This window comes from Eurosta solidaginis, chromosome 2 (assembly GCF_040869045.1).
Source record: "Eurosta solidaginis isolate ZX-2024a chromosome 2, ASM4086904v1, whole genome shotgun sequence".
NCBI lineage: Eukaryota > Metazoa > Arthropoda > Insecta > Diptera > Tephritidae > Eurosta > Eurosta solidaginis.
This window is the reverse complement of record NC_090320.1, coordinates 172,681,459-172,707,669: the sequence shown is the minus strand read 5'-3', so window position 1 is coordinate 172,707,669 and position 26,211 is coordinate 172,681,459. Positions and strand designations below refer to the sequence as shown.

The 26,211-nt window shown below is 36.5% G+C and overlaps 1 protein-coding gene across 5 annotated transcripts in view; it reads right to left on the bottom strand.

The window, feature by feature from the left end:
• Window positions 1-26,211, bottom strand: part of haf (leucine-rich repeat and fibronectin type-III domain-containing protein hattifattener) — a 589,440-nt gene that overhangs the window by 357,255 nt on the left and 205,974 nt on the right. For 4 of the 5 annotated variants that reach the window (XR_010949699.1, XM_067766431.1, XM_067766435.1 and 1 more), the window contains 2 exons: window positions 8,051-9,334; window positions 7,316-7,992 (listed from right to left, as the gene is read on the bottom strand). Coding sequence is in view for 4 of the 5 variants with exons in the window: in XM_067766431.1 (XP_067622532.1) it covers window positions 7,316-7,992; window positions 8,051-9,334 (1,961 nt within the window). In the remaining variant the exon portion in view is untranslated. The remainder of the gene's footprint in view (window positions 1-7,315; window positions 7,993-8,050; window positions 9,335-26,211) is intronic. The other variant, XM_067766433.1, reaches the window with a different exon arrangement.

Sequence of the window (26,211 nt, the reverse complement as noted above, 5' to 3'; positions counted from 1 at the left end):
CATTCATAAATACAGAAATATGTATGCAGCCGAATAGGCGCGATTGAGCCTGGATCGCTAGTGAAATATTTTTTTTCTTGTTGTTGCAAACCACTACGGAGAGTGATCGCCGGTTTCACATATTTGGATGTACATAGGAATGCACTGGCTGATTAACATTTTTGTTGTGTTTTAAACTACTGACTCTTTCTTTTTATTTGCGAACTCTCCCAATTTGTCTCTGACAACTATTGACATCAGTATATTTATAGACTTATACATATACATATACCTGATTTCATTGACAAATTGTCTTTAGGGCTCTCAGATTTGGGCTTTTCTTTTTTCGAGCACATATGTATACGTATGTATATAGATAGGCCCATAGTTTCTCTTACTTATTTGATTAACTAGAAATTTGGGTCAATGACCTTATAGCTAAACAGCTGTTGGGGTAGGTTAGGATTCGGTGTTCAAGTTACTCCAAAAAAAAAAAAAATAGTGAGTTATTATTTGAGTTATATATAGTACAGAAAATAGACAGGTTAACAGAAAACGAATTATTGTAATATTTTAAGTTACTAAAGGACTAAGCGAATAACTGTAATATAGAATGAGTTGAATTCAAAAAAAAAAAGAAATAAATAAGAGAATGAATTGCTAATTATAATATATATTTGGTTTGATTGGAAAGGGAGTGTAGGTTGTTTAATGGGGCATTACTACCAACAACAATGCCATGGAAGGGCGGGTGCAGAGCAGCCCTACAAAAGCCTACATACGTATTTAGGTATGTATATCTACGCTGCTAGATGCGCAGGCTTCTAGGCGGATTATGTGTACAATGTAATACGTTGCGTGGTAGAGGTATGTATATAGCTTCCCGTGTGCAAATATTATACTATCTTGTTACGGTCTAGACTGGCAGGGAAAGGGCTAGGTCGCACGACTATTTACCTGAACCTACTAAACTGAAGCTCCGGGTAAGAGCCAGTGCACACAACATAGTGGTGGGACCCCTTACAAGCATTCCCTGTCCTAATTACGGGTTTACGGTCAACGGACTCATAACAGCATTGCCACCACATAACTGAAACACGATTCTGACGGTTTTAGTTTGCGTAACCGTAGCTGGCGATAGACCTCCTGTCGCAATTACGGCGGAACATTGCGCATAATAAAAGCTTCAACGTGGATTAATCCGTTAGGCCTTGGTTTAAAACGAATTCTTTCGCTGTACCAGTCATGCATCGGCGCAATGCTAGGCGTTTATGTCTTTCATTGTAGTTGTTAACATCAGCATACTCTTCCAACTGTAAAAACCACCGATTTATATCGTAGTGATTGTCGCCACTAAACTTTGGGACTGCTGCATCAAGTTCGTCGAAATGGATGTACTTTCCTATGCGCATGACCGGGCCAGACTCCAATTGCTGGACTACACCTTGGAGCTCCATTACTTCTTTACGTAGCTTCAATAATCTTAACTGCTCTTCAAGGTGGTTTATTTCTCCACTTGATGGTGTGACTTCAAGGCCAACAGATACGTCAGAAGCAATAGTTGGGCTTATGGTATAGTTTACAGCGGATTCATTCATATGAGGCTGAGTGGAACCACACCAGGCAACGTTGTTAGTATTCTCACTGAACATTACGACGGTCCCACCAGAGGCATCGGACAGCATAACAGCGGGGGAATTATGATGTACAGCAATAGTAGTAACAGCAGGCAATGTAGTGGCAGCAACAGCGTTAAAAACAGGCAATATAGTGGCGGAGGCAGCAGGTGATGTAGTGGCAGAGGCAGCGGTAACGGCAAGAAATGTAGTGGCAGCGGTAACGACAGGAAATGTAGTGGCAGCGGCAGCAACAGGCAATTTAGCAGCGGTGACAACAGGCGCTATAGTAACAGCGGCAGCAACAGGCAGTTTGGCAGCGGTGACAACAGGCGCCATAGCGGAAGAGGTAGTGGCAGCAGGCAATGTATTGCCAAAAGTACTAGTTACAGCGGTCGATGAAATGGCAGAGGCAGCAGAAGCACCAGGAGCAGGCGGAGGTGCAACAATGGTGCTATTTTCAGAAGCCTTAGGTTTTCTTTGTGTATCTGTAGATTTGTGCTCCACTGTCGATGCGCTTGATGTATTAAAGCGTGTGAGCGGCATTTTTACTTTTTTTCTTTTATGGTTCGAGTTTTTCTTCTAATATTTATTTATGCGAATAGAGGGTAGCACCCCACACCTGAGGATGCAATTTGTTTCTTTTAATTTAAAACGATTTGATTTATTTCTTTTGCTTTATTTTTATTTGAACAACCTCTGCGTTTCGCTGTCACCTGAAGAAGAAGGCCCCAGAGCAAAAGCGAAGTTGGCTGCATTTCCTCCAGCAGGTACATTTACCATCTGTCAGAAATGCATGGTATAATAAAATGGGTGATATGACAGATTAAACATAAGTACATTACAGAATCAATATCCTATTTGTCTTTATCATAATATTAATACTATTTTAGGCAATAAAGAGGAACTCGAAAGACTTATAGAAATAAAAAAACCCAGCTATAATATTATGTGCTGAGACATGTACCACTAATGAAATTTCAAATCCAGAGTTAAATATACATACCTACAAACTTGTGCGATGCGATTCACATAGTAGACATACTGGCGGTGTGCTGATTTACGTACATAATTCAATTGAATATAAGATTAAATTCAGCAAAGCAATAGGTAAAAATCTTTGGTGTATTTTTATTAAATTGAAGCACTTTAACCCAAAATGGCAAATTGGAGTGATTTATCACTCTCCTAGAAAAGTGATGTCGATTTCATTAACTATTTGCGCAACGTCCTAGGTAATACTTGCGAACTGTCTGATAGTAGTATTCTTGTAGGTGATTTTAATATCAATTTGAATAATAGCTCAACTTATAGCATTCAACTAACTGATCTATTTAAATCATACTTAATGAATCAAAAAGTTGATTTTGATACCCGTATAACTGAGACATCAAAAACTAAAATTGGTTCACTCTTTTCGAATACTGAAGATACCGTATGTGAAAAGTTAGATGAACACCAAATATCAGATCATGAAACAATCCAATTTAAAATTAAAAGCAGTCCTAGGTCAAAAATTAGAAGCCTTAAAAGAATTACTTCTTGGGAGTATTATAATACTGAAGAACTTATTAATCAATTGCGCTTGTGTGATTTTAGTAACTTTAATAGTATTGATTTAGAGTCAAAAGTAGTGCTGGTTATAAGCAACCTTTTGAATGCCATGCGAAACTTAACTTAGGAAAAGGTAGTACACTTAATGTTAATTAATGAATGGTATGACAATGAGTTGGCCAACATGAATAAATATAAACTAGAAATTTATAAATTAGCTCAAATATCCGGAGAATGGGATGAGTATATAAACATAAAGAAAGAATATAAAAAGATGGTAAAAAGTAAAAAAAATCAAGCAGATGAATAGTCAAGATAGTAAGGCGATGCGGAAATATTTGAAATTCGCAATAAATAGGATTAATGGAGGCTCTTCCTTCAACAAAATTCTTATAAACAATACAGCATACGTTAATGAATCTAATGTTGCTAACAACCTAAATAAATATTTTGTTGAAAGCATTGAGGATATTTGCAATAATATAGAAGAATTTTATACAGAAGTAAATTTTCGTATTCAGTTAAATGGGATTTTCAAATTTGCAAAAGTTAGTACAGATGACGTTTAAAGCTAAGCGAGCTGTTATCAGATGGTGTTGTTAAAGACAGGATACCATATTTAGGGTACTTCTATGCACAAATCATAAATGAAAGTTTAAGTAGTGGCATAGTTCCGGGTATTTGGAAAACTTCTACCATTGTGCCAATTGAAAAAGTTAAAACACAATCAAAGCAGAGGAGCTACGTTCGATAAATACACTGGCCAGTGACGACAAGATTTTAGAACTTGTGTTAAAAAACCAGTTGGTTCAATACTTGGATGGAAAAAAATTTTACTCATACCACAGCAATCAGGATTTAGAAAAAAATATTCCTGCGAAACAGCTTTGAATATGGTTTTAGCTGAATGGAAAGAAGAACTTAATAATAAAAATGCGATTATAGCAGTTTTCGTTGATCTTAAAAGAGCTTTCGAAACTATAGATCAAAAAATATTATTAGAAAAATTGGAAGGAATAGGCACTAGAGATGTTGAATTGGATTGGTGTAAAGATTTCTTAACAAATCGTTAGCAAAAACCCTAATTGGTTCGAAAATATCAGATGAAGTCGATGTTAAGATTGGCCTACCTCAAGGCTCTGTTCTTGCTCCAATTTTATTCAACCTTTATATCTTAATATACAAAAAACATGTGTCCCAACATTTATGGCCGCGATGGACTCGTAAACTACTGAACTGATTTTGAATTTGTTTTGCACCCCGTATGTAGCTTGATCTAAATTGAGAGATAGGATAGGTTATAACTCAGTTTGTAGTCGCAATATTATTTTATTGCAATTTTTTTTTATTTGTTTATGCGTAATAATAAAATGTTACGTATACGCAGTGGCACTCATATTTTCAGGTGGTGCGGATATACTTCCGTGTAATTTCTTGGTGTTTAATTAAACAACCTGCTTATCAATAAAAAATATTATAGCGAATGATATCAAGTACAGCACATCACCAGGCCCGCCGAGAGGGTGGGGGGTTTCTGAGGGGCCCGCGATTTAGAGGTACTACGACATTTTTTTTAATTCAGAAGAGTCTTTAGTTGTGTAGAGGGTAATTTGCATACCCCTGGGTGACTAGGGTCTCGAGATATAAGCCAAAACATGGGCCAGTGAATGCCTAGACAGTATTTATACAATATGGATATCAAATGAAAGCTGTTGATGAGTGCTTTAGTACAGAGTAATATATTATCCAGAGACGGACTGGGACTGGGATTAAGACTAGGACTGGGAGTGAGACTCGGAGTTGGACTGGGACTGGGACTGGAATAAAATACATACCACCCCACAGGCAATAAGGCATGCAGAAGAATGAGTAGAAATTGAGAGAAGAGAAAAGAGAGAAGGAGATTGAGAAAGAGATAGAATGAGACGAAGATGGAGATAGATGAAGCGAAAAAGACGGAGGGAGGAGTGAATAAAAGTATTAGGAAAACGTGAAGAGGGGGGGGGGGGGGGGGGGGGCAGAGTCAGGCGGAAAAACTTATTAAATGTATGCAGATAGGCCAAATTTAGGGCAGGACAATGTCTGCCGGGTCTTCTAGTTAATGATATAAATTCTGTTTTGAAATTCAGCTCCATAAAACTTTTCGCCGATGATGCTCTGATTTCTATAAATGGCAAATGTGAAAGTGATATAAGAACAAAGTTACAAAGTGACTTAAACGAATTTTATATCTGGATGTGTGCTAACAGACTTAAAATGAATACAGAAAAAACTGAATACATGCTTATTTCAAGAAAAAAACGTTGCTAATTTTGAAACTATTACAATAAATAATATTTAAATTGAAAACGTAAATACGATGAAATATTTGGGTGCTCAAATTGATTGCAAACTAAAATAAATTATGGTTTATTCAAAGAACTTGTAAAAACTTAAGTAATTATTACAAAGTAAAGGTATATAAATCCATAGTTGAGCATTACTTTATTTATTGCTCAACTATATTTTTTATTATGAAAGATTCGCAAATTGATAAGTTGCAAAAAATGCAAAATAAAGCAATGAGCTTTATTTTAAGCAAACGCTATGATACTCCTATAAAAGACATGCTTCTAAGTTTAAATTGGATGAGCGTTAAACAAAAAATATTCTTCAACGAGGTGAAATTTATTTATCTCAGAACAACTGTTACATTTAACTACAAGGTCCATGATATATATACAAGGCAGATAAATGATTTTAAATAGCCCAATTGTAAAACCGAATCGGAACAAAATAGTATTTTTTACAAAGGGTTAAAATGCTTCAACGAACTACCTGAATATATTAAAAATTGTGATAGAAACTTATCTAAGAGCCGGTTGTATGATTACTCCATATCTAGGCCGATTAAATGATATAATTGTTGAGATTTAAATGCATTAGTGATACATGCGTCATAATTAAATTGTTAATTTAAAAATTTAGATTAAGTACACATTGTTAATTAATGCAATCATATTTTTAAGTTTTCGAGCTAGGCTCTAAGAGTCGTAATAAATAAATAAATAAATAAATAAAGAGAGGGATACAAACATATCATTGTTCTTGATGGCTTACCAATCGGCAGCGCATGAGACAACGGCCCAAAATTTCCACAAAGGTAATTTCTGGCAATGACCCTCGACAGCCAGCTGACTTGAAGTTTGGATAAATTCCGATGCCACTAAATCCATTTTTGCCTTGGAGGAAGAAATGAGAGAAATACACGATCTTGTAAGACAACGAACCAGGTTTATGAGTGACAAGATGAAAGCCAGATACGATAAAGCAATTAATTCGGAAGGTTTTCTGGAAGGAGATTTGGGGCTGTGAGACAACTCACAACGAAAGAAAGGTGTGTCCCCGAAATTTGTTACGAAGTATTATGATCGCCTCTTACTATCGGTATACCTACCGGGGGTAAATTCTTTTCCCCCAGCCCATGTCACCATTCAAGTTCTGTTGAACGCGCCCATAAATTTTCCACACAATTTGGATTAAAAACATATACATAGTATACATAGGTACCCTATTGTGTATAAAGGAATATCAACAAAAAGGCAATACTTAGGACAAATTACAAAGCGTGCAGCAGGGCATTCATATGGCTGAGTGCGCCAGTATGAAGTATGTATGAATGTTGGAGATTTCGAGTTCAAAACTCAGCTTCTGAAAAGCTAGCTGATGTTATGTGATATGTGATATTCAGAAACATGCCTGCATTGCGCACCACTGCGCGTCGAATTAAAAAAAAAATTTAAATTAAAACTGACCCCCGTTCATAAAAAGTACAACAGTTTAAAATTACATTCCCATACAAATTTCCTGTTATAAGAGCTTCACCTACTTCATTTTTAGAAGTAAAGTGGTGAACATTTAAAATATAATAAAAATTAAGTTACTTCATATAAGAAGAAATTATTTATGTTTGCATGTTTCTAATAGTGAACTGAAAAGAAAGAAACATTTATTGGCATATTGCATTTCAAAAACCGACTAATATACCCTGAAATCAGGGTCAGGGTCCATTTATATATGGGGTCTACATATATTAGCATAATTTTGCTATAACTGCGTATGCAAAAATGCAATCACTTTGTTGGTTAAATGATTTATACATATTTACACATGAGTATTTTGCTTACCTACTTGCTGCTATAAACACAATTACTGCCACAATAATTGTACCACAAATGGCCGCACTTGCCGCAATTGTTATCTTATCCATATTGGCTGCCTGTGACGCTACAGTTCGTACTTCACGACATTGATTATACTGAACAGTTTCGGGTGTCACATGTAATTCTTCCAAGGAAATAACGCACACAATCATACATTCTTGCGCTGGTACATTCTTTATTTTGAACTCGCGTTCGCTTGCTTCTAGCGGGGGTCCTTGCTTAAAAGTCTTTTCCCCAAACAGTCGATACACTACACGAAATCCCAGTATGTTAGCTGTATCCGAATCCCATTGAATAATGACTGAGTTATCTTGACTAAAAGCATTCTTTACTTTGACTTCATTTGTATCATCTAGAAAGGTTTCACGTTGTGGAGGGAGTCCTAAAACTAATGGTGGACGCTGCTGCTTGTTAAGTGGGTTATTTGCAATAACTGGTTTGGACGTTGTACCACTTGAACGCCAGTTGGGAAGCTGTTTATTACTATTTTTTATCATGCTATCCGTGGTTGTTTTTGAATTAAATTCTTTAAAAAATATAGTCGGATTTGTTGTTATTGTTGAACTCACTACACTGGAAGATACCGAATTTGGTGGTAATAACGTTGCCACAGTTATTGTAGTAGGAGTTTTCATCTGTAACTAGATTAAAATTATATGACATTGTAGGATAATTAAAATAAATATGCATATAAATTACAGTTGTTGTTGAAAATGATGTTGCTCTAGTTTGGGATGTCGTTGTTGGAATCAAAGAACTGTTTGCGGTCATGGTCGTGGATATTATTTGGATATCCTTATTATTTCCAAAATCAGGTGATGTTTTGTTATTTTTGATGGTTTTTGTATACTGAACATCAAAAGGCGTAGTTCCGACTTTCGATTCGGAGTAACCAACTTCTTTACTGGCGTCTTTTGAAGTGTTCTCCGTTTCTGGACATAATAGTTCCTCCGGTTGTATTGAGTAAAATCCACGTTCCCGAAATTGTATTGGTGAACCACAAAACTGTGGACTACGTTCACGTGAAGTAACTTGTAAATCGCCCTTACGAATCCATTCTGCAACCCAACGTAACTTACAATCACAATGTAGGAATCGGCCTCCGAGTGATAAACCACGCAATGTTGAATTAAGATGTGCGAAAGCATTTCCAGGTACCGTTGCCAAAGGATTTCCATCCAAAGCCAATAATGTGATACTTGGATTACCACGAAAAGCTGCCTCGGGTAATATTGTGAACAAGTTGAAGCCAATATCTAGAACCCGCAGTTCTTTAAGAGAATGTATAGCTCCAACAGGAAACTCGGACAGCAAGTTATTTAATAGACTTAAAGAGCTTAACGTTTTTCGAATTCCAGCAAAAGAAGTTTCTCCTAAACTTTGTATGAAGTTACGCTCCAAATTCAAAGCATATAAAGAATCTAGACCATCAAACGTACGTATGCCACCAGCACCAGGTAACTCTTGTATGCCATTTAGTGAAAGATCTAAAAACGCCAGACGTCTAAGGCCGCGTATACTTTCGGGAATGTGTCGCTGACGAGTACCTTTGAGATTTAAATTTTTAAGACATTCTTCGAGGCCGCTAAATACACCTACATCCAATGTAACATTGTTGTCATTTAACTTTAGAGTTGATAATTTGGACAAACTTGAGAAAGCTCGACTAGGTATAAAAGTTATGAGATTCTTCGACAAATCAAGTAAATTAAGTTTTCCAAGCGAGCTGACCGCTTTACGAGGTACTTCCGTTAATAGGTTGTCTTGCAAGTTTAAGTTTCTCAATACCGCCTCTTGGCCACGAAAAGCGTCATCCGCAATTTTTTTTATTTCACAACTTGATAATTGAATATTATTAACACTAAGATTTGCAAAGATATTTTTTGGAAGTTCAACTATTGTGGAATTATTAATATAGAGTAGATCGATCGACTTTTTCTTGGCATATGTATGTAAAGCATCAATGAGTATAGGAAAATTCACCTGTTTGGGATAAAATGATAAATAAAGGTAATAAAGTAGATAAATAATTATTATAATAAATTTGTAAAAGGCCAAAAATAATTAAGACATATTGTGGTAAATATTACCAGTTTTGATACGTCACTATGCCGCTTTTAATGAATGCACAAACCTAACAGCAAGGCATATATACACACATACATAGAAGGCAGCAGAAAATATTGCATCTACATGCAAACAGCAACTACGATCTAAGAGAATATTTCACGCGCATTGAAACAGCACTACAGAGTGCATATGGCATAACATCAGTGGTCGGCACATATTAAAATATAAGCCTATTTATTTTGTTTTGTTGATTTTCCGACAGGGTGGATAAATGATGTATATTGGAATGATTTTCCGTCATCCCTTGTCAAATTTGGTTTTGAGACAAACCGGTTTCGACGTTGTGCCATCATCAGTGTCGATTTTCATTCTGAGCCTTTAAAACTTGTTTACAAGAGACAAAGTAATCACACAACAGACAAACACACAACAACAAATAAACACAAAACAATTAACGCGATTAACGAATGAACACACAGCACATACTAGAGGTTTACGCCGATCACTTTATCGGCGGCGGCGGCGTAGGCTCTATTATATACCGGCGGCGGTGGCGTAGGAGGCGCGCCGGCGTACGCCGGTGTTCTTACTTTAAAAGATTGATTTTTCTATTTAAAAAAATAATATTTAGAAAAGTTTTTGTTTATATGTATTTAAGGAAATCAACGTGTTGGCCATTTCGGAAAGATCCGGGGTTTTTCCATCAAAATCTCGCAGACCGTTCAAAAATTTTCAGGAGTAGCTCCTTGCGAAGGGATTGTCCCTCGTTCGCATGCTCCAGAGAGGCTTCGAACCCAACCCCGTTCTTTGAAATTGGTACTGCTGCGTCTGCTGAAAAGAAATAGAGATACATAAAATAGTCACACTTTTGCCTGAATATCCCATGCAAAGCGTAGTTTCACCTAGGGTTAACTCCTAATAGTCGTCGCGAACACAATTTCTTTAAATCATTTGTCGCTCCTTGGCGGTTACGCATAAAGGCGACTTAGGGTTGCTATGAATGGTCTATTAATACTCATCACTATCGTGGTACAGGGCGCCTCCAGTTTTTAAGAGCTAAAATTTCCGATGTGCGAACAGTAGGAATCCCTACCACCGGTCGCTACCACGCCTCCTGAGCCTCACACCATATGCCAGTACAGAAGCTATTCGACTGCGACTTCGAACTCATACCTACGTCGACGTCACTTTCCTAGAAGCTCTAGGTGTAGCTCCGAAGACTTTCCAACGGATGATTTTGTTGAGCTATGCTGCCGAGCTACACTTTGAAACGTTAGGGAGTGACTATTCTGCCAAAGATGCCGCCCTCGAAATCATAAGCAGTCTAACTGGATGTCATTGCGTCATGAAAATCCGTATAATCCTCGGCGCATCTACATAATTAAAATTTTACAAGGACCCTGGATAAAATTTTTAAAATGTAGACCAAAGATTGCAGACGTTTGTGTTCACAACATTGATTTCAATAGCCTTCGTTAAATCAAATTTAGAATGAAAGTTGACGGATTTTAAGTTGAAAATTGTTAACTACTGTTTTCCGGCCTTACGATATAGGAGCTCATTATGGATGACCGCGTAGCTTCAGTTTTCAGCCAAGTTCGACTGTCCACTACGTTAGGGTAGTATCACACACGGTCATTAGTTCCACTGTCTTGGGAAAGCTTTTGCTTCACCACTTTGAGTGTTCTTGCGAAGGACAAAGCCTCACCTGGTAGATATATGCCTACGTATTCACAATTGTAAAAGGAGCCGTAACGTGTAGGTGATATTTAAACTTGGTTGATAGGCTATAATCAATGTGATTCAAGGGACTAGTTTTGGATAGGGCCGCCAACTATAGGAAATGTCAAACCGGGAGACTTGGCTGTTGAAGGATGAAGTGTGAAAATCAAAATTAACATTTCAGACGCTATTGTATGGTTTCGCAAATAAACAACAGATGTTTGAATGTAAGCCCAAGCGATTTTTCAAGCCCTTCTCATATGTACATATATCCCCAACTTAAGTATGAGCTAAGAATAATTTCAAAGGAGGGTTTATGCCCCTAGAACCTACTAAAGGATTTTGCATCACTTATTTCGCTTATTCTTGAGGAAAACATTTTCGCCTTGGGTCATTTTATTTGAATTAATTGTTCATTATTAATTTTTTCAAAACTGCAAAGTGAGCATATAAATTTATTATATAACTTTTCTTTTAGTATTTTGTTTTAATAACTTGCTGAATTGGGTGATGGAAAGTCCGTGTTAAGCTGACATCGAAAGCGCTTGTTATTTTAAATAACTTTTGAATAGTTATAAAAAGTTAAATTTCGCAATTAGTTTCTTATAACTGGCAGTGATGCGCATCCGTTGATACCATTTTCGACCATATCCGACCAATTTTCGACATGAACAATAAATGGCCTAAACAGTCTTAAACGAGTAGAAAATATAGTAACGCGCCGGACGCCGCGCCGCCACGCCGATATTTTTGACATTCGGCGGCGGCGTGCGAAAAACGACCAAAATCGGCGGCGGCGGCGGCGTTTATCGGCGGCGTATATCTCTAGCACATACACATAATTAAATATACACAAGCATCAATTTTGACAATACCTGCTCTTGTATCTACAAACTATAAATACAGGACAAACGAAAACAACAGATCAGACGAAAATCGACACTGATGATGGCACAACGCCGAAACCGGTTTGTCTCAAAACCAAATTTGACAAGGGATGACGGAAAATCGTTCCAATATACATGGTAAGCCCATTTCTTAAAACGACAGCATGAGCGTCACAGCGGAAAATTTAAGTTATATGAAAATTTTTGGAAAATTTGATTTTTGACTAAGAAATAGTTTAAAATATTTCAAAGTTCGTTTATACATCAGATTGTACTCGATTCGATTAAAATTAAAAAACAAATTTGTTTAATTAGAAACTAGCTTTTCTAAGCGGGTCGCTCCATGGAAGCGATTTGGTGAACACTCCGAGTGTATTGCTGCCATAAAAATTCAACAAGGAGTCGGTGTAAAACATGTAGGCCCCATCCCGCGAATTTGTAGGAAAAACTAAAAGGAGCACGACGAAAATTGAAAGAGGCCTTAACCTCTTCGGAGGTATATCGCGCCTTGAATTTACTTTCTAAGAACAGGGCTGTAAAGTGTCGAAGATTATGTGTAGGTCTTACAACCTTAGACTAACAAAGTTGCCTAATTACACTACTGAAGACCTCGTAGCGGGGCAGTTGAGTACAAGAATAACCAAGCATTTATCCTGGCATCCTGCTACATAGCCCATACTGCGGAGGTTCCACCGATGAAGTGCAAGAGGCTAGTACATGACGAAGGGCGCAAAGGGCGGTTGGTCATAGGCGCGGATGCAACTGCGCACGACAATGCGTGGGGATGAGGAGATAAGAAAATCATTAATGCTCAAAACCTTTAAGAGGCTGATAGATGTGTACATAAATTCCAACGTGAATGAAAAGCTGTTCTCCACAACAAACCATGCGTACACCAAGGGCAAGCCGGTAGACACCGCATTGCATAGGGTGGTAATCAGCATAGAGAAAGCCCAGGAATATAAGGAATATGCTGTAGGAGTATTTTTATACATTGCCGGGACTTTCAACAATGTTTCTAAATGGGCCATCATGTATGGCCTTAATTACATTAAAGTATATCCAGCCTAAACCAGATGGATCGGCAGCTTGTTAAATTGCAGGAAGATTAACTCGCAAAGGGGTTTGTATGAGGCCACGAAATCAGTGGACAGGGACACACCGCAGGGAGGGCTGCTATCACATCTGCTGTGGACGCTGGTCATCGATGAGGGACCCGTAAAACTTACGGCTTACGCAGATGACGTTGCAATTGTCATAAGTGGGAAGTACCTCCCAACGGTTAGCACTTTGATGGATCGGGTGCTTCGGGATATTAATACCTGGGGATATAATGTCGGGTTGAAAGCCAATGCGGAGAAGACGGATATGGTCTTGTTTTCGAAGAGGTAAAAGGTCCCAAATTGGACCAGGCCTAAGTTAGGAGGGGTGACCCTAAAGGAGAAACCTTTCACAAAATATCAAGGAATCATCCTAGACAGTATGCTGTAATGGAAGCTCAACGTGGAGGAGAGGGCGAAGAAGGCCTTAACGGCACTTTATGCATGTAAAATAATACTGAATTGTACGTGGGGTTTATCACCCTCTCTTTCTCATTGGGGTTTTATAGCTATTATAAACCCTATTCTATACTATGGAGTTCTTCAATGCTTAGCATTACGGGAGCCCTGGAAACAACCCCGACGGCTGCACTGTGTGCCATTCTGCACATTACATCTGTAGACCTGGTAGCAAAGAACATAGCGTTAACAAATGCAGCTTGAGTGCCGACCATACGCCAAAGTAGTATAGCGTCCTCAATTACAGGACTAGCAGCCTACCGATTTCCTATCTGCGCTCCGAGGGGGATCTTAAAGCCACAATAGAGGTGGATGGTTGGCGCAAGGGTACTCAAATAGCGGAAGAGGCGATACATGTGTACACAGATGGTTCCAAAGTAGTGGAAGGAATAGGTTCAACTGCAATTGTGTTAGCCTTTATACTGAGGGCCAAGCAGCAATTAAGTCAATAATTTCGCACAGCACAGCATCTAAAACTATGTTAGAGTGTAGGCAGTCTTTGGAAAGAACCGGGACAGGGAGAAGCATACATCTGTATTGGACGCCAGGGCATATGGGAATAGATGGGGATGAAAAAGCATATGAACTAGCTAAAAGGGCGCATCCCTTGAATCTTACTCCGTAGACGTCCCAGTTAGATTGGGCGAGATTAAGAGATGGCAAGAGGCGCACATAATCGACCTAGCGGGATAGGCGTGGGTCTAAGCGCAGGGCTGTAAAGTGTCGAAGATTAGGTGTAGGTCTTACAACCTTAGACTAACAAAGTTGCTTCTATCATTAAAAAGAGAAGACTGTAGACTCATGACGGGTATTCAGACTGGATACTGTCTTCTGGCGTCACATGCCTTTAAATTAAGATTCGTCAGTGATAGCAGATGTAGAAAGTGCGGGATGGAGGAGGAAACAATCGAGCACGTCCTGTGCTCGTGCCCTGCTCTTGCCAGGCTAAGGCTACTAGGAGTGATACAGCTTTTAAAATAAACTTCTGGTAACAGTACAGATTAACGCAGTCTATGTGAGGTCCTCATGAACCGGCCAGTTCAACCTAACCTAACCATATACAAAGGATTATTGAAAAGAATACACAGTCAATTCTGCTTCCACTAAGATAAAAATTTCAAATATTAATTAAGGTTTTCTTGTTATTCTCCGATTTCATATGAAGACACAAAAAAGCAAGTAAGGAAGGCTAAGTTCGGGTGTAACCAAACATTAGGTTCTCAGCTGAGAGCTTTGGAGACAAAATAAGGGAAAATCACCATGTAGGAAAATGAACCTAGGGTTACCCTGGAATGTGTTTGTATGACATGGGTATCAAATTAAAGGTATTAATGAGGGTTTTAAAAGGGAGTGGGCCTTAGTTCTATAGGTGGACGCCTTTTCGAGATATCGCCATAAAGGTGGACCAGGGTTGACTCTAGAATGTGTTTGTACGATATGGGTATCAAATTAAGGGTATTAATGAGGGTTTTAAAAGGGAGTGGCCCTTAGTTGTACATGTGAAGGCGTTTTCGAAATATTGACCAAAATGTGGACCAGGGTGACCCAGAACATCATCTGTCGGGTACCGCTAATTATAATTTTGGCACGAATCTCAAAATTGTAAGTCCTTAAAGGAAAATAGATAGACCCACCATTAAGTATACCGAAATAATCAGAATGAAGAGCTGAGTTGATTTAGCCATGTCCGCCTGTCCGTTTGTCCGTCTGACTGTTTGTGTGCAAACTAGTCCCTCAATTTTTGAGATATCTTGATAAAATTTGTCGCAAACGGCCGGATCGGATCACTATAGCGTATATCCTCAAAACAACCAATTATTCAGAAAAAGAGGATTTTTGTCATAGCTTCCTCAATTTATCAGATTGAAGCTTCAAACTTCACCATATGCTTTCATATATTGCACATATTGTTATCTGAAGAAATGGATGCGATCAGCCGTATATATAGTATATATACCCTACAACCGATTGTTCAGATAAAAAAAGTTTTCGTAACTACTGCCCTATTTTAAGAGCTAGAGGCTTCAAATTTCAATGAATGCTTACGTATGTAGTATATATTGTTTTCTGAAAAAATCATACAGATCGGCGGTATATATAGTATATATATGTTGGTATATATAGTATATATATATATATATATATTTTCGCAGTTTCAGCCCCATTTTAACAGCTAGAAACTTCAAATTTCACCAAATGCTTACGTATATAGCATATATTGTTGTGTGAAAAAATCATAGAGACCGGTGGTATATATACTATATATATGGTATAAATATAAATATTACCTTACCACCTTTCAGTTAATAAAGAAAAAGGAAAATATATATTTTTACTACTAATTTTGAAAAGTTGAAAAGAAATTATAAAATAAAAAATTAGAATTATGTCTCACAAACAGCATAAAAAGTATGAATCACAAAAGCACAAGAAACAAAATAAATGGAAGAAAATGACGCTACTATGCAAAAGCAATCAGTGGTGCCGACAAAAAAAATCAAGTAGGACACCTTTCCGCGTAGAATAACCTTTAGCCGGTCCAACACCGGCTTCGCGAACCACAGTATTTCTGAGTAGAACACTTTTCCTCTAAAGCGTGTAAAATCAGACGAATTTTTGCTATGAAGACGAACCAACTGCACCATAAAATAATAATAGGGGCAGGACCCCAGAATCCTTTTACTACTACTACTGTTTATTTGTGGAAATGGATATGGTAAAATCTCACTTATTCTACTTGGTGGTCAAAGCGGAAAACTTCTGGGTATCCTTCCTCATTAACCTTTGGATGTAAAAAAAGCTTGCACTGATGACGACGTTGCTGACCTATTTTCTGAGTTCTTTAAGTCCACGTATTCATCCAGTGGTTTTCACTCCGGTCAATATCCCTATCGCTTAGATAGCTCGAATTCCATTAGGAATCCTGCTATTGATGGTAATATTGTTCTTCAGAGTCTTCAATCTTTGAAGCCCACCTTTTCTCCGGGACCGGACCTAGTTGCGTGCATAGGTACTGCGCCGAAAATATGTATGAGCCTATTTTAAAATTATTCGAGCTATCTCTGGGATCTGCGTCATTCCCGGCACTTTGGAAACAGTATTTTATTATACCCCTGCATAAAAAAGGTAGTAGGTCAAAAGTAGAAACCTACAGGGGTATTGCTAAACTTTCAGTCATTCCTTAAGTCTTTGAACAGATTGTTACCAGTCAACTTCAATATCAGTGTTCTAGTCTTTTATCTCCATGCCTACACGGTTTCATTCGTCAAAGGTCAACCACTGCAAATTTGCTTGTATTCACCTCTATAGTTATGGAAAGATTTTTAGCGAACAAGCAAACGGATGTCATCTACACGGACTTCAGCAAAGCATTTGATACCGTCAACCATGAGTTACTTATTCATAAGCTTGATTTACTGGACTTTCCCTTTCACCTATTAATGTTGCTGAAAAGCTATATTTCTAGCCGGACCCAAAAAGTCCTGTTCAAGTGCAATCTGTCGGAATCGTTCGGAGTTTCTCCAGTGTACCCCAGGGAAGTCATCTAGGCCCTTTGCTCTTTGCCCTTTTTATTAATGACTTGCCACAGACAATATTATATTCCCATACTATAATGTATGCGGATGATGTAAAACTTTGCTACACTTACTGTCCTACCGATTTGAGTTCCTTGGATCTTCTTCAGGCCGACTTGGACTCGTTCCAATGTTGGTGCACAACAAGTTTACTAGCTTTAAATTGCTCTAAATGTAAGCATATGACATTTCACCGAGTGAAGCCAGCATTGAAACCTTATTTAATCGATGGTACGCCTTTTGAGCTTATATCTATTGCAAATGATCTCGGTGTCCTTTTTGGTCCGAAATTGAATTTTAACATGCATATTTCATCTATTGCCAACAAAGCGTTGGGTTTACTTGGATTTGTTAAAAGATGGGCTTAAGAGTTCTATGATCCGTACCTCACTAAGGTTCTTTACACATCGCTGGTTCGTCCAATACTCGAGTATTGCTCATGCGTTTGGTCCCCTGTTTCTCAAAAGCATATAAATCGTCTTGAGTCAGTTCAAAAGCAAATTTTTGATATTCGCATTGCGCGGCCTTAAATGGGACTCAAGTCTCCACCTTCCTCCATACAGAAGTAGACTTCTTCTTATTAACTTACCCACTCTGGAGAATCGGAGAATATTACTGGGGGTATTGTTCATCCATAAGCTCATTATTGGAGAAATTGATTCTGCGGACCTTCTCAGCCGCTTGTTTTTTGCGGTTCCCCCTAGAGTATCCAGACACTACGTTCCTTTTTATTTACCCCTTCTTATCTGGTGCGCGCACTACAATGACTTGTATAGCTGTACCAGTCTTCAATGTACTTTTGCCACTATACGTAATGCAATACTTGCCTATCTAATTTAAGAGATTCAAGCCAATTTAATTTAATTTGCCGGCATTTATTTCTTCCATTAAAAACAGGAACTATCTCGTTTAAGGATGGAGGAACATTTATCAACATGTATCATTAAGAAGGAACATGACAGTACTGTGTTGATTGGAATCTGGTGCATTCCAGCAACGTAAAAAACATACTTTTTCATGAGTCAATGACCGGAATCGTATGAATTCCGGCAGTATAATCTTATGGGTCAGGCATCGAGCTGATTGGAATCCGGTGCATTCCAACAACACAGGTCATGTTACTTTTTTATGCCTTGTGATGGCGTATCCTCATTACACTACTCTTAGCACTGCCGGATTCCCATGACATGCTGATTTGAATCTTGTTGCATTTCAACAGCAAGATTGGAATCTACTGCATTCCGAAATCATGCTGAGCGGAATCTGATTCATTCCGCCAGTATAAGATCTCGGTATAAGATCTTATTTCTGCTCATATTTCTTATTATTATTATATTCTGAAATTAAAGTGTAATGTTCATTAATATATCTTTGTTTGTAATATAACATTCTTGAAATATCGATATATCTTAAATTTTATCTTTTGAGATGTATATTTATATATCTTTTATATTATGCAGTCGACCATAGTTTGTCGTCGACTTTATATAATAAATAAATAAATAAAATATATATATTTCACCAAATGCTTACGCATATAGCATATATTGTGGTGTGAAGAAATCATAGAGACCGGTGGTATATATACTATATATATGGTGGTATATATAGTATATATATATGGTGGTATATATGGTGGTATATATAGTATATATATATATTATATATATATTTTCGCAATTTCAGCCCCATTTTAACAGCTAGAAACTTCAAATTTCACCAAATGCTTACGTATATAGCATATATTGTTGTCTGAAAAAATCATAGAGATCGGTGGTATGTATAGTATATATGTCATACAGCCGATTGTTCAGATAAAATTTTTTTTCGCAATTTCTGCCCCATTTTAACAACTAGAAGCTTCAAATTTCACCAAATGCTTACGAATATAGCATATTTTGTTGTCTGAGAAAATCATAGAGACCGGTGGTATATATATTATATACCCCATATAAACTGTCATTTTTGCCCTTTTTTACGGCTAGAAGCTTCAAATTTCCTCTAATTTCATCAAATTTCATCAAATACTTACGTTTACATCATATATTGTTGAAATACGTGATTCGTAGTTATAGTTTTTACATGCAGACCACAAAAAACTGGAAACTTTGCATCCTCGCATAAAGTATCTACCTATTTATTTATTTTATATTTATCTTAAAATTCGCTTAGGAATGTACATCTGTTCACTATATATTTCACATCTTATATTTTATTTGGATATTACGAATGGGATAAGAGTATTGTCCAGCCCCATTCATGAAAGGTATGAAGTCTTCTACACAGCCGAAGACAGTCCCGTCCTTACTTGTTTATTTATATATGTAATACCACGAACAGTGTTACTGCCATGATTCCAAGGGCTCTTGATTTCGCCCTGCAGAACTTTTTCATTTTCTTCTACTTAATATGGTAAATGTCCCACCTGTAGTAATTGAAACCACGTTTTTATTTTGTAACAAAACTTTAAATTATATTTTTTAAAACGCCTAAATGTATGCGTCAAATTCTTTCTAAATTTTTCCCCATCATGAAAATTTTTGAAAATTGAAAAATCAATATTGAAAATTAAAATATTGATAAAGCATTTTTAAAATTACAAAGTTCAAGGTAACTTAAATACAAAGTTAAATAGAAATAATAAGAGCCCTACATTACTCCCCCTTCAAGAAAATTTACCATTAAACAAATTGAACGTAACTCTCTTTTTATGTAAATTCTTGGTGTTGTTTATGTCTGTCGTTTCAATTATTGCAGGTTTTAATCTATCAATAGGAAAAGTTTTAATATTATTATCTATTTCAAGTTTAAAACATGTTTGGTCTTTTTCCACAATTTTGTAAGGTCCTTCATATGGTTGTTGTAATGAATATTGACTCTAACAAATGCATATTTACAATTTTGAAGATCTTTTGGGACGTAAATTCCAGTATCATAATCTTTATGATGACTTAAATTTGATCTAACATTTCGAAAATGTTCACGTAAATTACTTAAAATTTCAGTTGATGAAAAATTTTTAGCTGATGGCACAACAAGTTCCCCTCGCAAACGTAAATTCTGACCGAAAACCATTTCCGCTGGTGTAGCCGAAATATCTTCTTTGTAAATAGATCGCAAACCAAGTAATATAACCGGTAACTCGTCATACCAATTATTTGTGTCCTCTCTAGCCATTATAGTATTCTTTAGTTATCTATGAAACCTTTCAACCATACCATTTCCTTGAGGGTGATATGCGGATGTTGTAATTTGGTGACTACCAAGTAATTTAGTTAACTCTGAAAACAATTTCGATGTAAATTGGCTACCTTGATCAGTTGTTATCTTTAATGGAATTCCAAACCGAGAAATATATTCTCTAAAAAACTTATTTGCAATTGTAGTTGCTGAAATATCTTTTAATGCATATGCCTCGGGCCAACGGGTACATCTTTCAATAATCGTTAAAATATAGCGATGTCCTTTTGAAATAGGTAATGGTCCAACTATATCTAAATGGATGTGTTCAAATCTATTCTTAGGAATTTGAATTTTGACAACAGGGGTTTTGTATGACGATAAACCTTAGATTTTTGACAATTAAGACACTCTTTTGACCAAATATTAATATCCTTATTCATATTAGGCCAATAATATTTTTTAACTATGAGCCGTCGTGTAGCTCTTGTACCCGGATGTGCTATTCCATGTAAAATATCAAATACTGTCTTTCGCAAATTACTCGGTACAAATGGCCTTGGAATTTCTCCTGAAATTTCACACCAAATATTAAAATTTAAAATGGGAATACTAATTAGCGGCCACCGTGGTGTGATGGTAGCGTGCGCCGCCTATCACACCGTATGCCCTGGGTTCAACTCCCGGGCAAAGCAACATCAAAATTTTAGAAATAAGATTTTTCAATTAGAAGAAAATTTTTCTAAGCGGGGTCGCCCCTCGGCAGTGTCTGGCAAGCGCTCCGATTGTATTTCTGCCATGAAAAGCTCTCAGTGAAAACTCATCTGCCTTGCAGATGCCGTTCGGAGTCGGCATAAAACATGTAGGTCCCGTCCGGCCAATTTGTAGGGAAAAATCAAGAGGAGCACGACGCAAATTGGAAGAGAAGCTCGGCCTTAGATCTCTTCGGAGGTTATCGCGCCTTACATTTATTTATTTATTTAATTAGTTTTAAATTTAGATATTGAGAATCAGTTACAAGTTGATTTAAGTCATCATCTTTTTTTGTTCAGTTTGTAAAATTTTAAAATTCAGTTCTGTATTATATATTGCTTTAACCTCAAAAGCTCTAAATAGCGTATCTGTTACAACATTGGATTCTCCTTTAATGTATTGTATGTCATCAGTAAATTGTGCTATAAATTCCAAGTGTCTCGTTTGTCTAGGACTTCATTTTGTTTTTGAATTTAAAGCAGTGGTCAAAGGTTTATGGTCCGTATAAACTGTAAATTGTCGTCCTTCCAAAAGATATCTAAAATGTTTTATATTTAAGTGAATCGCCAATAACTCCCTATCAAAAGCACTATATTTAATTTCAGTTGGAGAAAGTTTTTTAGAAAAGAATGCAATGGGTTCAATTTTACTATTGTAATTTGGTTGTATAACGCCCCCAATCGCTGTGTTAGATGCATCTACTGTTAAAGATAATTTAGCACCTTTGTTAAAATGATTTAACAATATCGTAGATGCAAATTTATCTTTATTGCATTCAAAAGCTTCATTCGAATTCTCGTCCCATACCAAAGTCTTGTCACGTTTCTTACTTACTTTGTTAATTAGATCATAAATTTTGTTTGTAAATTCTGCTAGTTTTGGAATGTATCTACGATAATAATTTAATTAAATAAATTTCTGTGCCTGCTTAACTGATTTTGGACGTTCGAAATTGCAAATAGCTGATACCTTTTTATCGGAAGGTCGAATACCTGTTCCAGAAATGTTATGTCCTAAAAAATCTATATTTGTTACACCAAAAGTACATTTACTTGGTTTAATGTTTAAACCGTACCCTATAAGGCGTTGAAAAAGGATACGTAAATCTTTTAAATGTTGTTCTTTGTCTTTACTTGCAATAAGTAAGTCGTCGATGTAAGCATATACAAAATCTAAGTCACCTTCTACCTCATTTATGAATTTTTGAAAGGTTTGTGCAGAATTTCTAAGTCCGAAAGGCATTCTCATGAATTCAGACATACCGAAAGGAGTTGTAATAGCAGTTTTATAAATATCTTCATCAGCCATAGGAATTTGGTGATATGCCCTAACTAAATCTAATTTTGAAAATATATTTTTATTATGAAGGTTCATATTAAAATCTTGAATGTGAGGTAAGGGATAACGATCGGGAACAATTACAATATTCAATCTTCTAAAATCACCACATGGATGCTAATCATTCAACTCTTTTTTAGGTACAAGGTGAAGTGGTGATGCTACTGAAGAATTTGAAGGCCGCCAAATGCCTGTTTTTACTAAGAAATCAAACTCTGTTTTCGCGCCTTTGTATTTTACCGGATCTAAGCGCCTGGGCTTAGAAAATGGAAGACTACCTTCTGTTACAAGTCATTGTACTGTTGTATGTTTAACAGGTTTAGTATAATCTGGATCTGAAATAAGTGACGGAAACTCTTTTAATAATTTTGTAAATTTATTGTCAACCACAAATAATTTAGGTAATGGAATATCACAAAAGTAAGATACTGTATTAACTGAGAGATTGGTTAATGTATCTACTAAACGTTTATGTTTAATATCTATAAGAAGACCATATTTACAAAGAAAATCAGCGCCAATTATTGGCTTGGCTATATCCGCGATCGAAAATGTAAAGGGAAATTCACGTCTTAAACCTAAATTTACTTTTAAAAGCCTTTTCCCGTAAGTGGCCATTGTTGAGCCATTAGCTGCAGTGAGAATTATGTCTGAACGTTTCGTATGAGGAAATTTAGACGCAGGTAATACCGAAATTTCTGCTCCACTATCAATTAAAAAATTTTGTTTGTTTTCGCTATCAAAAATAAATAAGCGACGCGTTGAAAATTCTAAATTTCCGTTGTTCGTCGCTGCAACAACGGAAGAATTTAGTTTGTTGAATCTTTGTTTTTTGTATAAGAACAAGGTTGTTCACAACTTCTAGGATTATTTCCAAATTTGTAGTGAAATCTACACAACCAATTTGGATTATTACGCGAGTTAGAACGACGCCTAAAAGAATTTCTAAAATTGTTCCTAGAATTAGAACGCGACCTAGATTTATTCCGATACACTTCTGTTTTAATTTAGACAGGGTGACCCCCTATCGTGCGATTTCTTTAATTTGATGCTGGAGAAAATTATACTAGCTGCAGAACTTAACCGCACTGGAACAATATACTATAAAAGCGTGCAATTACTGGCATATGCTGATGACATTGATATCATCGGCCTAAACACCCGCGCTGTTAGTTCTGCTTACTCCAAACTGGAAAAAGAAGCTGTAAAGATAGGTTTGATAGTGAATGAGGACAAAACGAAGTACCTTATGTCATCGAGCAAAGAGTCAGCGCATATGCGCCTTGGCAACCACGCTACTGTTGGCAGCCATAATTTCGAAATAGTAAAAGACTTCGTTTATTTGGGAACCAGCATCAACAAAAGCAACAACATCAGCACTGAAATCCAGCGAAAAATCAATCTTGCCAATAAATGCTACTTTGGACTAGGTAGGCAACTGAAAAGTAAAGTCCTCTCTCGGCGAACGAAAATCATACTCTACAAGTCACTTATCGTACCCGTCCTGCTATATGGGGCAGAAGCATGGACCATGACAACAGCAGATGAAGCTGCTTTGGGAGTGTTCGAGAGATAAGTTCTTCGAAAGATTTATGGACCTCTACGCGTTGGCGATGGCGAGTACCGAAGAAGATTTAATGATGAGCTGTACGAGCTATACGCAGACATCCATATAGTCCAGCGAATTAAAGCGCAGCAGCTGCGCTGGCTAGGCCATGTTATGCGAATGAAAGATGATGCTCCGGCCTAGAAAGTGTTTCTATCGGAACCCGCCTATGGAAGAAGAGGTAGAGGGCGGCCCCCACTCCGTTGGAAGGACCAGGTGGAAAACGATTTAAACTCCCTTGGTGTGACCAATTGGCGCCGGTTGGCGGAGCGAAGGAGCGACTGGCGCGCCTTGTTGGACGGCCATAACCGTTTAGACGGTTAAGCGCCAATTAAGTAAGTAAGTAAGAATTTTGAGCTTTTGTATCTGATATTGTATTTACTGAGAAAACTTCTTTTTTATTCATAACTTCAAAAATGTTATCTGTTAATTTTACTAAATCATTAATATTATTAGATATTGAGCCAGCCAAAATTGCATTTAAATTTTTGGGAAGCTTTCTCAACCAAATTCTCTTTAAAATATTTTCACTAAAATTTTAACCGGCTAACAAAATTAATAACCGATAAAATTCAGAGGGCTTGCGATCACCCATTACAGAATCATTTAAGATTTTGTCTAGTTTTGAATTTTCACTAAGAGAATGTCTTTCTATTAAAACTTTTTTGAGTTCACTAAACTTGTTAGTGAGGGGAGGGTTTTGGATAAAATCTAAAATTGTTACTATTACGTCTTGTGGAAGTGCTGTTATAATGTGTTCGTATTTGGTATTCTCTTGAGTTATATTTTTGGTGCTAAATTGTGTTTCAGCGTGTATAAACCACGCTTCTGGACACCTAGTCCAAAATTGTGGAAGTTTGACAGATGTAACACAAATTTCAGAATTAGTTTGATTTGCATATGGTTTTACTAATTCTTCTTGAGAAGAATTATTCTGTAAATCAATAAGCGAATCATTTAAATTTTGTGTGAGTGTAGAAGTCTGTGTATTGTGTCGTGGATAATGAAACATTTTAACTAAATTGAAGAAGGAGTTTACAAATTTAGTATAATATTAATATCAATATTAAAAATATTTATATTTTATAATAACTATTTAAATAAACAATGGACAATGTAGTGTGTAATGGCTTTAAAATTGATTGATGAAATTGGACAATGTATTGTGCAATGCAAATCACGTATGACAGTAGTTTGTGAAAATGCACTCCGCTGCTTTCAAAAGTTTAGTTGTGCAGTAGTCCTTCTCCCTTTATTGAAATTTTCCAATTTTCGTTATACAACGTTTGGTCATTGGTGCTCCATTAAATTCATACAAGACTAAACTCAGTTGTCACTGTTATTCGTATTTTTTAGTTTTAGTTGTTGTTGTCACTGCTCCAAATTCAATTAAATACGCGTTCTATGTATGTAGGTATATGTTAATGCTGATCGCTGATCGAACTGTTGTTGATGTTTTCAAAGTTTATATTTTTGGTATTTTTCTTTCACTTCTGGCGAAGAGAGTTTGCAATAATACAAAAACTACTTGCTCTCCCGTTAGTTTTTTAATCTCTTTTTTTTTAATATATTTTGCTCGGCGAGCAGTTACAATCAAATATGCATGCCATTTTGTCTTCAGTAATTCATCTCACGAGAGCGTTTCCGCTGCTTTTATTTGATTATTACCGTTGTATCGGTATGTGTTAGAAAATTCTTTTTCAATACTTTTTCTTTTAACGTTCACGCTGCTCTGCTCCTTTCTCCAAAGTTAGTTGACTTGCTTTTTCTTTCGCCTTTCACGTTGTTCAAAAAAAATAAAAATACACACCACACAATTTTTTAAAATAGGCAGAGATCGCCAATGTAGTAATTGAAACCACGTTTTTATTTTATAACAAAACTTTAAATTATATTTTTTAAAACGCCTAAATGTATGCGCCAAATTCTTTCTAAATTTTTCACCATCATGAACATTTTTGAAAATTGAAAAATCAATATTGAAAACTAAAATATTGATAAAGCATTTTTAAAACTACAAAGTTCAAAGTAACTTAAATACAAAGTTAAATAAAAATAATAAGAACCCTATACAACCCATTTTACAAAGTTTTTTCTAAAGTTATATTTTGCGTCAAAAAAACAACCATATCACCATGTTTCATTCCTTTTTTTCGTATTTGGTATAGAA